Source organism: Lutzomyia longipalpis, chromosome 1 (assembly GCF_024334085.1).
Source record: "Lutzomyia longipalpis isolate SR_M1_2022 chromosome 1, ASM2433408v1".
In the NCBI taxonomy this organism is placed as follows: domain Eukaryota; kingdom Metazoa; phylum Arthropoda; class Insecta; order Diptera; family Psychodidae; genus Lutzomyia; species Lutzomyia longipalpis.
Window position 1 is genome coordinate 10,076,595 of NC_074707.1, and position 12,204 is coordinate 10,088,798.

Sequence of the window (12,204 nt, forward strand, 5' to 3'; positions counted from 1 at the left end):
ATTTCATGAATTGAAGGAAGAAATTTGAGAAGAATATCATTTATTCAAGTATTGTCTTAAATTTCTTCCTTGCTGTTGAGCAGCAGGTGCAACAAATGTGAATTTGTTAAACTTTTTTATCACTATTTATACGTTTTATTCTCCTCTATTGACTTTGTTGTGCTCTCCCTGCTTTTCTTTAATATCATTTCAATTGAAGTTTTTCATTGGATTTTCCCATCAATTCTTCCTGACGTCTCCCACGCGCAAATCTAATAAACTCTTATCGATGATAAAGAGGAGAAGATTTCCTTGCAAAATGCTTATCCCCAAAAATTTATCTGTTTTAGTGCTGAAATTATTTGTCAATCACACGACATAAATAACATATGACGCCGTGTAACATTCATGTTTAATACCCAAACATTTCTATGCTCGCTATGCTCTCAGTTTATACGCAGAATTGCCTCACATTCCTCTACAAAATACTATTTTGGAATATTTCATTCAAAAGAGAATTAAATTGTTGCAAATTTAATATTTAAATCAGAGTTGGGCAATTTCATGTAAAATTATTTGTTTACATGATTTTTACATTTTACATGTAAAAAACATAATGTAAAGTATGCAAAAATGTAAAAAATATGTAAAGAAATTGTAAAAACTATATTTGAAGGAGAAATGATCAGAAAAAACATATAAAAGTTTAATTTTTCTTTATCAAAATTAATTTAAGTAATTAACTAAAAGTCTTAAAATCAAAACATGCGAACATGCTTTACATTAATGGAAAAATTAATTTGTAAAAAGTCTGTCAATTTTATAAAAAGGTTTTAAATTTCTAAAATAATGCAAAATTACTGATTTGTCAGAAACTTACGTTGGAAATCATATCTTTTAGATGAAACCCGTTAAAAAATTAAAAAAAAAAAAAGAAAACTTAGCTCAAGATTAATATGTAGATATTTCCTTTTTGTAAAGAGAACGATGAAATATCCTGAATTTCTTTGTATTGATGTTTTCAAAGCCCTCTAAATGATTTTATAATTGATATTTTTTCTTATTTTCATAAAAAAAACATTTTCTCATATTTTGTGCCTAATTAATAAAACTTTCTTTAACATATTTTTAAGTTAAAGCTCAAATTACCATGATAGGTAATTTCGCGTTTATGTGAGATGAAAACTTATATATTTTTCATGGATAAAACTCACCTTTAAAAGGTAAAGTGGAAGTGCTATATTAAGAATTTTTATATAGGAAAGAATCGTTTGTAGAAAGGGAATAAGGTCAATTTCAACAAAATTTCTCCTAAATGGGGCTGAAAACAATTTTTACAAAACCAGAAATGCACATATAAGTATATCAGAATTTTACAAACCTTTAACAAATTAATTTTATCTGTAATTTTTAAAACATTTGAATAATAGCTTTTTTTGGTGGGAGCTGAGGTTTGAATAATGTTAATAAAATCATAAATGCATAAAAATTTACTTTACAATTTTGTCTCTGATCAAAAATTTTTTATCTGAATGAATAAAATAATGGTTTACAACATTTTACAAAATAATTACATTTTTTTTTCAATTAAAGAAATATTTTGATATCATTATTTTTCTTTACATTATTTATGTAAAATGTAAAGAAAAGTATGTAAAGAAAAAAGCATGTAAAGAAAGGATTTGTTTACATGTAAAAAAGCATGTAAAATGTAAAAATGTAAACAAACCGCCAAACCCTGATTTAAATGCATTAAATATTTAAATTTAATTTACAATTTAATCTCTTCATCACTTCTGGAACACCCTATTTATTGAACTAAAAAAAATATTGAATAATTCCCCAATTTATCATACCTTTCTCCCATCCATTAACACACAATAAAAACCACGAAAAAAGAGAATAAAAAATTATCCAATTTGCATATTGATTAAAATTGATTTTCAATGAAAAAAGAAATTTCCATTTGCACCTAAGTATTTTTTTTTAAAGTAAAATAAATACAACGAAAAAACATCAATAAAATCCCACTCAAACATTTTCTTTAATTTCATTTAATTTATCACAAAAGGAAAAACGAAAAATTCCACGCGGTTAATCGTTTGTAAAATATTAATACGCGGTGAAATCACAAACATAAGGTCAATTTGTGGGTAATTAAAGCAGTATATTAATAAATAGATTTTCCCCTTGATTATTTTTTCCTCCTCCTCCATGTAATTTAATTAAAATTTATTTTTAGATATTTCCACGCATAATAATTTTTGCATTTAAAAGCTAAGACACTATTCACCACTTTTTTAGCTGAGACACTTTTCTCAACTTTTCCCGTCGCGAATTCTCAACTTTCTCAAACAGAAGAATTCTCTCTTGAATAAATGAATGAAAAATAAAAGAAAAAGAACTCACCTTTAGCTCCTCAATGGCATCCTGAATGGCAGATTCGGAATCCAGGATGAGTGCACGATTACCAATACGATTGAGAGCACCTTTCAACACGGACATCTCCTCTTGTAGCTGTCGAGCAACTGAGGCGGTTTCACTCCAATTGAGAAGACTTTCCCATGATGAAAGTAATTCTGTTTGGAAGTTTTATATTTATTAGATAAAAAAGTGAAAATTAAATTAATTGCATGACATTTTGCGATAAAAGAGGCTCGCTCTTGTATATTCAATCACTCCGTGGGGAGGGTTTTTCATGCTATTTAGTGAAATTAATTTATTGCAATAGAATCTCATTTTGCCGTACTCTTGAAGCCCATTCCAATCTTTCTTCTTTTTCTTTGCAATTCACACAACATTGCAAAAAAAAAGCTCGCATGGCACAAAAGGAAAAATATAAATCTTTCTTTTTTTATTTTCACCAGAGCAACGTCTTAGATGACAAGAGAGAGAGAGAGAGAGAGAGTCATTAGGAATAATTAGATAGACATACGAGCAATATTTCATTGATTGACAATTGAGGAATCCACCGAAGATTGAGTGATTTTGATAACGTGCAAAGAGAGAGAAAAAACTACCTTCGTGCTAATTGCGGCTGATTATTATTGATTGCTGACTTATTATAGAAACTCATTGACTTCTTGTGTGTGTGATATCTCTTCAAACATTCAACTATGCCTAATTACTTTTCCCTCTGCTATATCATGCTTATATATAATAGAAAACATATTGCACTTGTAGTATTTGCACGTATAGCTCGTTGAAAAGGAGAAAAAAAAGCTCACAATGTCCAGGCTTGCAATTCATAAAGTTTCTTTTATGATATGCTGCTGAAGGTTTTTTTGTGTGGAAAAGATCAATAAAATTGCTTTAATTGAGGAAGAAAGTTGCTGGAAAATTTGTTGAAATAATTGTTTGTTTTGTTTATAGAAAGCTACTCAGCGTTTTAGCACATTCTACAATATCCATAATTTATTATTTTTGCAATAGAAAATGAAGAAAATACAGTGAGGTGTCTATAAAACGATTTAAAGTCTTGATTTTTTCGTCTTATAGCCAATGATAAAAAATTCTTTCATTTACAGTGAATTCCCTTTAGAACGGATATTTATTTATTTAAAAATGAAAATAAAAACAAGAATTTTGATTAACTAAAGCTTCATTTTTAACACAGATATACTCAAAGAATTTTCGAATTTCTAGCGAAATTTAACTTCAAAATTGATCAGAAAAATCTATTAATATTCTTGAAATTTCGTTCAAAAGTTTCTAAAACTCTTTATTTAATGGTGTATATGAATACCTTCAAAGATATAGGTAAGACAACGTTAAGCACAATTCCCTCTCACTCTGCAGCTCTATGCGCAGTCTCACCTTGAAAGATAGTGGTAGAGCAGTGGTTAAGGTAATCTCATCAATGTTCTCCCTTCAATCCCTCACACAATAGTCAGCTCACCTGTACAGATCATATAATTATTAATATTCGGCGATGTGGGATCAAAAAAAATTTGTTGCAGTCCCGGATGATCTCAGGTGATTCCAATTGCCCATAAGAAGTAGCACGAGTTGGCACGTGTAGCCTCGAAATCCTTCTGCAACTTCTCACTGGATACTCAGGGATCCTCCTACACAATTCTCAATGAAACAGCGAATTCTCAGGTCCCTTTCACTAAATATTTATTTCACAGCAAATGATTTAATTTGATAAATAATTCAATTTATTCAGACACTTTTGGCGTAATTCTTTCCACACAATCAGCATACGGAAGTAGCATTAAGTGCTCTCCAAAAACACTCCACGGTGATTGTGAGACGTTGCGGATGTTGCGGCGTTGCCGCGATTCAAACCAACGGTCCGTTGATTTTAAATTTAAGTTTCAATATTTCATGAATTTTTCAATACAGTAAATTAAATGCAAAAAGAGAGTAAATTAAACGGGACTTCATTGAGTGACAATATTTTCACGTGCACCGTGAACATTCTCCCCGGGCTGGTGTGGCGTATCCAAAGATGCGTCACATCCAGAATTCTAGTGTGATCCTTCGGGAACATCCTCTGGAACCTCTTGTGGAGCATCTTCATTGTCCCTGATGGGCAATACGGCGATTTTTGTGATGGGACGCTGGTAAGTACCTTTCTTTGTTCGCACTGACACCACGCGAACCAATCCATCCGTCCCCGGAGTAGTTGAAATAATCCTGCCAAGCAACCACTTGGAAGATTCTCGATTGGTATCGTCATAAAGGAGAACCACGTCCCCTTCCTTGAGATTCCTGCGAAGATGTTGCCAGCGGCGTCTCTGTTGAAGTGTATTGAGGTATTGGTGCCTCCATTTCTTCGCAAAAATCTGGCTGCGTGATTGACAAAGTTGCCAATAAGATTGACGATTCTCCGGCAGATGGGTAACGTCGGGATTGGGTAAGGCATTGGCTGGTTCACCAAGGTAGAAGTGTCCGGGGGTAAGGAAACTTTCTTCATTTGGGTCTGTAGATAACATACATATGGGTCTGCTATTCAAAACCATTTCTATTTGACAGAGAATGGTATTCAACTCTGCATGTGTTAGAGGGAGACCACCAGTGGCACGCACAAGGTGATATTTGGTGCTTTTCACAACCGCCTCCCACAATCCACCGTGATGTGGAGATGCGGGTGGATTGAAGTGCCACACTATCCCATCTTCCTGAGTGCGATTCACAATTTCCTGTTGTGCGGTCTCTTGATTGAATAGGCGGATAATTTCATTTGCAGCTCCTTGAAAGTTCTTCCCACAGTCGGAATAGATGTGTCTGGGTGTGCCTTTTCTTGCAGTGAAACATCTCAATGTAGCAATGAAATCTTCCGTGGAGAGCGAGGTAACGACCTCCAGGTGTACGGCTTTGGTAGCCATGCACACAAAGATAGCAATGTAGGCCTTCTGAGTTCCCGTTCTTCTAGAGTGAGCTCCCCGGGTGGCCGAAGATAACATCTGAATGGGTCCCGCGAAGTCTATCCCAACGGAATGGAAGGGCCTAACATAATTCACACGAGATTCCGGCAAATTCCCCATGAGTTGATCAAGAGGTTTGGGTTTGGCGCGATAGCACTTCACACACTCATGGACAACTTTTTTCGCCGTATTCAATCCACCTGTGGGCCAGAATTTTTGACGAATAGAAGCATACAACAGGGATTCGCCAGCATGTAATTGTTTGACGTGCTCATGACGCATAATCAGATGAGTGAGCTTGGTTTGGGGAAGCAGAATGGGATGTGAAGCAGCAAATGGTAGATTGGCATTGACGAGCCTACCACCCACTCTGATGAGTTCATCCTGATCCAAGAAGGGGGTAAGTTTCAAGAATGACTTGCATTTGCGAGATAATGGCTGATTGTTCTGCAAATCTCTGTACAGTTCAGGTAGGGCTGTCTTCTGATCATTCCTGATAAGGCAAAGTAGTGCTCTTTCCATCTCATCTGCTCCAACTGCACTACCTGGCGTAACTTGAGGATTTTGTCTTGAGCTGCGGAAACGCAAACAATAGGCAACAATGCGCTGGATTTTGGGTAAAGAAGAATGCTTGAGCAAAAGCATATCGAATAAATCGTCGGATTCATCTGAAGTCGTGGTGACGAGGCAAGCTCCTTGTGGGTCTACTGGTTGACCTGATGGGTTGAACGGAGCAGGCCAAGAAGTCGGTGGGCGCTGCAGCCACTCGGGACCCTTCCACCAAAGGTCAGTGGACTTTAACTCTGATGGTGAGGCTCCCCGGGATACCAAATCCGCAGGATTCTCCCCAGTGCTAACATGACGCCATTGTGGGACTTCAGTCAAAGCACGGATGCGCTTGATACGATTGGCGACGAAAACCTTGTAAGAATCTGGAGGACTATTGATCCAATGCAGAACAACGGTTGAGTCACTCCAATAGTGAATAGCATCAAATTGGGTAGCCTCCTTGTATTTATCAATCGTCTCAACACCCAATACTGCGGCGCAGAGTTCCAACTGTGGGATGGTGCGTCGTTTCAGGGGGGCTACTCGAGATTTGGATAAGAATAAGCTTGAATGATAGTTCCCCTCACAACTGGTCACGATGTAGACAGCTGCTCCATAGGCACGAGTGCTGGCATCACAAAAGACGTGAAGTTCAGTGCGTGATGGGTGAGGGAAAATTGAAGTCCATCGAGGAATGGACATACGTTTAATATCCTGCAGCGCTTTGATAAATGATTTCCATTGGGTGTGAATGTCTGAAGGCACAGGTTCATCCCATCCCAACTTGAGTTCATGCAAAGTTTGGAGCATGATTTTAGCTTCAACGACGACTGGGCCTATTAATCCAAGAGGATCATAGAGTTGGGCAATGGCCGAGGCCAAGGATCTCTTCGACTTAATCTCCATTGAGGCATCAACAGGGGCTTGGAATTTGATCTGGTCCGCAATGGAGTCCCAAGTGTGACCAAGCGCCATTGTAATGTAATCAGCCGCAGAAAATATTCCAGCATAAGTCTCGCCAGTTTCTTCAGGACGCAGGTCCTCATGGTTGCTTGTCCATTTGGTCAAAGAAAATCCTCCACGACGAAGTACCTCTATAAGCTGCCTCTGAAGTTCCTGTGCTTCCTCAAGTGATTGCACTGAGACTAGACAGTCGTCGACGTAGAAGTTGGATCGCAGAGCCTTGGCAGCCAATGGGAATTCCGCCTCGTAATCATTGGCAAGTTGAATCAGTGCACGTGTAGCTAAGAATGGAGACGATGCTACACCGAAACAAACTCGTACGAAGCGATAATCTCTGATTGGTTGATCCTTGGAACTTCTCCACACCACTCTCTGGCGATTGGCACCCGGAGGATCAATTCTCAGCTGCGGATACATCTTGGTAATGTCAGCCGTCATAGCAAACTGGTATAGGCGGAACCTTAACAGAATGATGACTAATTCTGGCTGAACTGTGGGGCCTATGAGAAGCAGTTCATTCAAGCTGTAACCTGACGATGACTTGGCTGAGGCGTTGCACACGACTCTCAATTTAGTTGTAGTGCTGGATTCCTTCATGACCCCGTGGTGAGGCATGTAGTAACTCGGTGCATTGAGTTCTTCAACAGGGACTGGCTCTAGCCATTTGCGGTCCATGTAGTCATTCATCACTTCGGTATACAACTTCTTGTACTGCGGTTTTTTATCAAACTGACGTTCCAACGCCAGGAATTGTCGCACGGCTTGTGGACGGGAGTTTCCCAAAACATCAGGTTGGATCCTGAACGGTAAGCTCACAATGAATCTTCCTTCTTCGTCCCTTTGGTAGGTTTGGGAAAAATGTTCTTCTGCTTGTAACTGTTGATCTGTGATGGGCACTTCTTCAGGTAACTCCTCAATTTCCCAAAATTTGCTCAACACTTCCTCCAGCACGGGAAGGGCTTTGACGTGGTGGACATACCGAACCTGTGGAGGAGGTTGGTGTTCACCCACAATAACATAGCCATGGCAAGTCTCCCGGAGGTGTGGAAGACCAGTGCCTAGAGAGATAGTGTTGGACAACCAACTGGCCCAGTAAGGATCGCCACTGATCAGCAGGTCGACAGGGCGAGGAATATTCCATTCTGGATCAGCGAGTGGGATGTGAGATGGAGGCTGGATTGCATGGGTATCAACATCCCAGTTGGGAATATTGCCTGAGATCTTGGGGAGTACATAGCAGGTGAAGGAGAAGGAATCATCGCCTCTTTGTGAGAAAATGGTAACAGTGACTTTGTGCTTCACTGGATTTGCCTGATTGCCTATGCCAACGACGGAAATATCTGAATGCATCTTCGGGAGCTTCAACTTCTGGTACAAGTGGGTAGTCATGATGCAAATCTGGGCTCCACTGTCGAGGATTGCACGGCACGAAACCTTCTCCCCGGTGGCAGTGAGCACATCCACCATGGCTGTGGCAAGAAAAACTCTTGGGCCAGAGTAAAGAGCTTGTTGAGATTGGACTGATGCGGTGTATGCAGCAGGTTGGTTGGCTGATGACGGTCCTGGAGTTGGCGCAGGCTGAGGGGCAGTTGGTGCTGGATTGAGGGCCGCAGGCGCTGTAGTCTGAGCCGGCGGGGTGGCAGCAGATTCACCTGCGAACTTCTCATGTAGCAATATATTGTGCCGGCCTTGGCACTTCTTACACTTGCGGAATGTACAAGTGCTCGTGAGGTGTGGGGCAAGACAGTTACGACATAAACTGAGCTTCTTCACTGTCTCGAATCTCTCAACCGCGTTCTGTGCAAGGAATTGAGGACACTTGTACAGTGGGTGAGCAGATTGGTTGCAACATTGGCAGATGGATGTTGCTGCTGTTGTGTGGAACGCATTCACGGGTCTCTTGGTGTTCTTGGCGGGTTTAGCATTGGAAGAATTGGGTCGTGGATTGGACCTTGTGGGAGCAGTAGCAGCATGTGTGGCATCCAGGCATCTTTGGTTGAGGAACGCACGGAACTCCCGCATGGTGGGAGTTTCATTTCCACACTGTCTGCCCCACAGCACCCGCGACTCTGAATCCAATTTGTCCAAAGTGAATTGAATTAACCATGGGTCACGACCTGTGACATTAATGGCGTCCATGGCTAACAGGGATTCAGAGAGAATGTTTGTGATGCGTTGGAGGGCATTGGGGTCAGAGGGAGAGACTGCTGGCATATTATAAAAGGCACGGATATGCTCAGCAACAATTTCTGACTTTCTCTCAAATCGATTCTTCAAAAGCTCCCAAGCTACATCGAAATTGCTCTCTGTAGTGGGAAGATAGCCAATTGTGGAAGCGGCATCTCCACTCAGAGAAGACTTTAGGTATTCGAGTTTTTGAACTTTTGACAAATTTGGGAGATTTGCAATACAAGCTCTGAATCGATCTTTGAATGGAACCCACTCAGAGTATTTTCCAGAAAATTTGGGCAGTTCTATTTGAGGGAGTCTAATTGAGCGACTATCTAAGGGCGGAGGACTACTTGCGTTTAGGGTGAGCTTGGCCAGAAACTTGTTGTTTTGTTGGATCATTTCTTTCATCAGGTGGCACAGCGTTCCAGAAGGCGACATATCGACAGTTGGGTCTTCCTTCGGGTAGTAGCTCAACAGGCTGGTAAGCTCCTGAATGATCCTTGAGCATCTTGTAGCGGTGGCTGTCTTGTAGGCGATCTCATCGTCCTTCTCTTGACCCGACTTTAGGCCTATGACGGTGTCCTGAATACTGTCGAACTTCGCTTGAAGATCGATCAACGTATTGAGCTGTGATTGTACCAAGTTGCGCTCAATGTAGGTGGTGTCCGCTGCACTCAGGCCAATGGAGAAGGCTTCCACCTTCTCAATGGTGTTGAGGATACGCTCTCGTTGTACAAGACTCATCTTGGATGCTTCTCAGTTGCTACACAACGGTAGGAAATGGCCAGTAGCTCTCGCTGATTCAATCGCAACGGGTCGAAGATGACCAAAAAATGTATATGAATACCTTCAAAGATATAGGTAAGACAACGTTAAGCACAATTCCCTCTCACTCTGCAGCTCTATGCGCAGTCTCACCTTGAAAGATAGTGGTAGAGCAGTGGTTAAGGTAATCTCATCAATGTTCTCCCTTCAATCCCTCACACAATAGTCAGCTCACCTGTACAGATCATATAATTATTAATATTCGGCGATGTGGGATCAAAAAAAATTTGTTGCAGTCCCGGATGATCTCAGGTGATTCCAATTGCCCATAAGAAGTAGCACGAGTTGGCACGTGTAGCCTCGAAATCCTTCTGCAACTTCTCACTGGATACTCAGGGATCCTCCTACACAATTCTCAATGAAACAGCGAATTCTCAGGTCCCTTTCACTAAATATTTATTTCACAGCAAATGATTTAATTTGATAAATAATTCAATTTATTCAGACACTTTTGGCGTAATTCTTTCCACACAATCAGCATACGGAAGTAGCATTAAGTGCTCTCCAAAAACACTCCACGGTGATTGTGAGACGTTGCGGATGTTGCGGCGTTGCCGCGATTCAAACCAACGGTCCGTTGATTTTAAATTTAAGTTTCAATATTTCATGAATTTTTCAATACAGTAAATTAAATGCAAAAAGAGAGTAAATTAAACGGGACTTCATTGAGTGACAATATTTTCACGTGCACCGTGAACAAATGGAATATATACAACTTTTTCTTGATATTAGAACTTTTTACGCCTTTTTTATGTAGTCAAAGTCAAGAGAAAAAATAATAGGGGACCTGGGGTAAAATAGTGAATTTTTGGGAGATAATTTTTCCTGAGTTCTATGAAAATATTTGATTTTTCCCATGGCGACAATCTTATAGGAAATTTTCCGGGCTACAACTTTGTCTTAGACGCTTTTTCTCTATCTCAACGGGAAAATGCATTTTCAGTCCATTTTCCAAACCCTTGCACTTACACCGTTTTGCCCCAACCCTGGGGGTAAAATGGTGAATTGAGTTTTTTGTTCGGTAATCTTAATTTAACGAAATTATTTTAGCAAGGCACTCTATTAAGAATGAGAGAATTGTGTACCAATCAAAACTTTTTTTTTTAATACAAAAAAATTTAAATTCAAGAAATTGCCTTTTTTATTTTTTTAGTTTAATAAAATTGGTGATAGTTAGTGATCAAACATCCTAATTTGTATGACGCTATCCCAAAGCCAATAAATTGGTTAAGAATGATTTTAATCTTATAAAAATTGTATAGTTTATTCTTTCAATTCTTTTTATCTGTCAATTTCGCAAGTAAAAGAATTTTGTTATTCTTAATAGAATTTTGCAAGTTTTTTTTGATAGTTTGTTTTCTTTTTTTAAATCATGTTAGAAAAGAAGAAATTATTCCAGGAATTAAATGAAAATCATTTAGAAAGATTTCTGAAAATGTAAATTTTTCAGTTTTATTTTATGGAACGTCAGTTAAATAATTTTAAAACATTAACTGTCAAAATCTTACAAAAACAGAACAGAGTAACACAGATTTTTTTTAAACAGAATCGAGCCCTAAACCTTCTATTTTTTGAATACTTAAACTTTTTTCCAACGCTTTGATTTTCTTCAATTTTTCTAATTAAAAAAAAAATGTTCGTTATACAGGCACCATTCCTTATTTCAAATCATTCGTTATACTGACACTTTACTGTAAAATTATACGAATATACCGCGAACTTCCCATTGCATTCTACTCTCTACCACGTTGAATTGCAAAACATTCCGTATCTCTCTGGAAATTTTTACTAATTCATCCCACATGCTCTTGGAAAATTCATGGAAAACTCGTGCTCTGTGAGACTTTTCTTTGAGAATTAGCTCTCTGTGTGCTCCCTCGTAATCTCTCTCTCACTGTAAATATTTGTGTGACCTAAACTCATCACCTTTCTCGGCCAGGGTCACATATTGATTAACTTTTGTGCTATTTTTGCCCCACGCACACACCCAAAATCTGTCGGGACGTTTTTTTGTGGGAAAATAGAATAAAATTTGAGAAAATTATGTTGTTAAACAAATAACCAACCATCACTGACATCATCTGTTTGCACGGCAACTTCAACACCCATTTTTTTTTGGCGGGTCGCTATATAGATTTTCCTCAATGACCGAGCACTTACACCATTTGAAATCACTTCCTCTCCGATTACAATCAATATTTATGGCTAAAAAGTTCACGCTTTATTTTTCTTCTAGATTTTTTTTTTCTTAAAGGCACAATGAGTTTGTTTTTTAATTTATTCAGTGGCTGTCCTGCTTAAAATAAATTCCTCTATTGTTTCGCGTTTTAGGTGATGCACTTGG

At 38.8% G+C, this 12,204-nt stretch overlaps 2 protein-coding genes across 3 annotated transcripts in view; both read right to left on the reverse strand.

Annotated features, from left to right (window-relative positions):
- The window catches only part of LOC129788275 (klarsicht protein), a 166,813-nt gene that overhangs the window by 13,016 nt on the left and 141,593 nt on the right, over positions 1-12,204 (reverse strand). For both annotated transcript variants that reach the window (XM_055824278.1, XM_055824277.1), the window contains exon 15: positions 2,389-2,558. In XM_055824278.1, coding sequence (XP_055680253.1) covers positions 2,389-2,558 — 170 coding nt within the window. The remainder of the gene's footprint in view (positions 1-2,388; positions 2,559-12,204) is intronic.
- On the reverse strand, positions 3,393-10,573 carry LOC129788232 (uncharacterized). Its single transcript, XM_055824274.1, has 2 exons — positions 9,954-10,573; positions 3,393-9,882 (listed from the first exon to the last, which is right to left on the reverse strand). The coding sequence occupies exon 2, from the start codon at positions 9,777-9,779 to the stop codon at positions 4,452-4,454; it is 5,328 nt and encodes a 1,775-aa protein (XP_055680249.1). The 5' UTR covers positions 9,780-9,882; positions 9,954-10,573; the 3' UTR covers positions 3,393-4,451.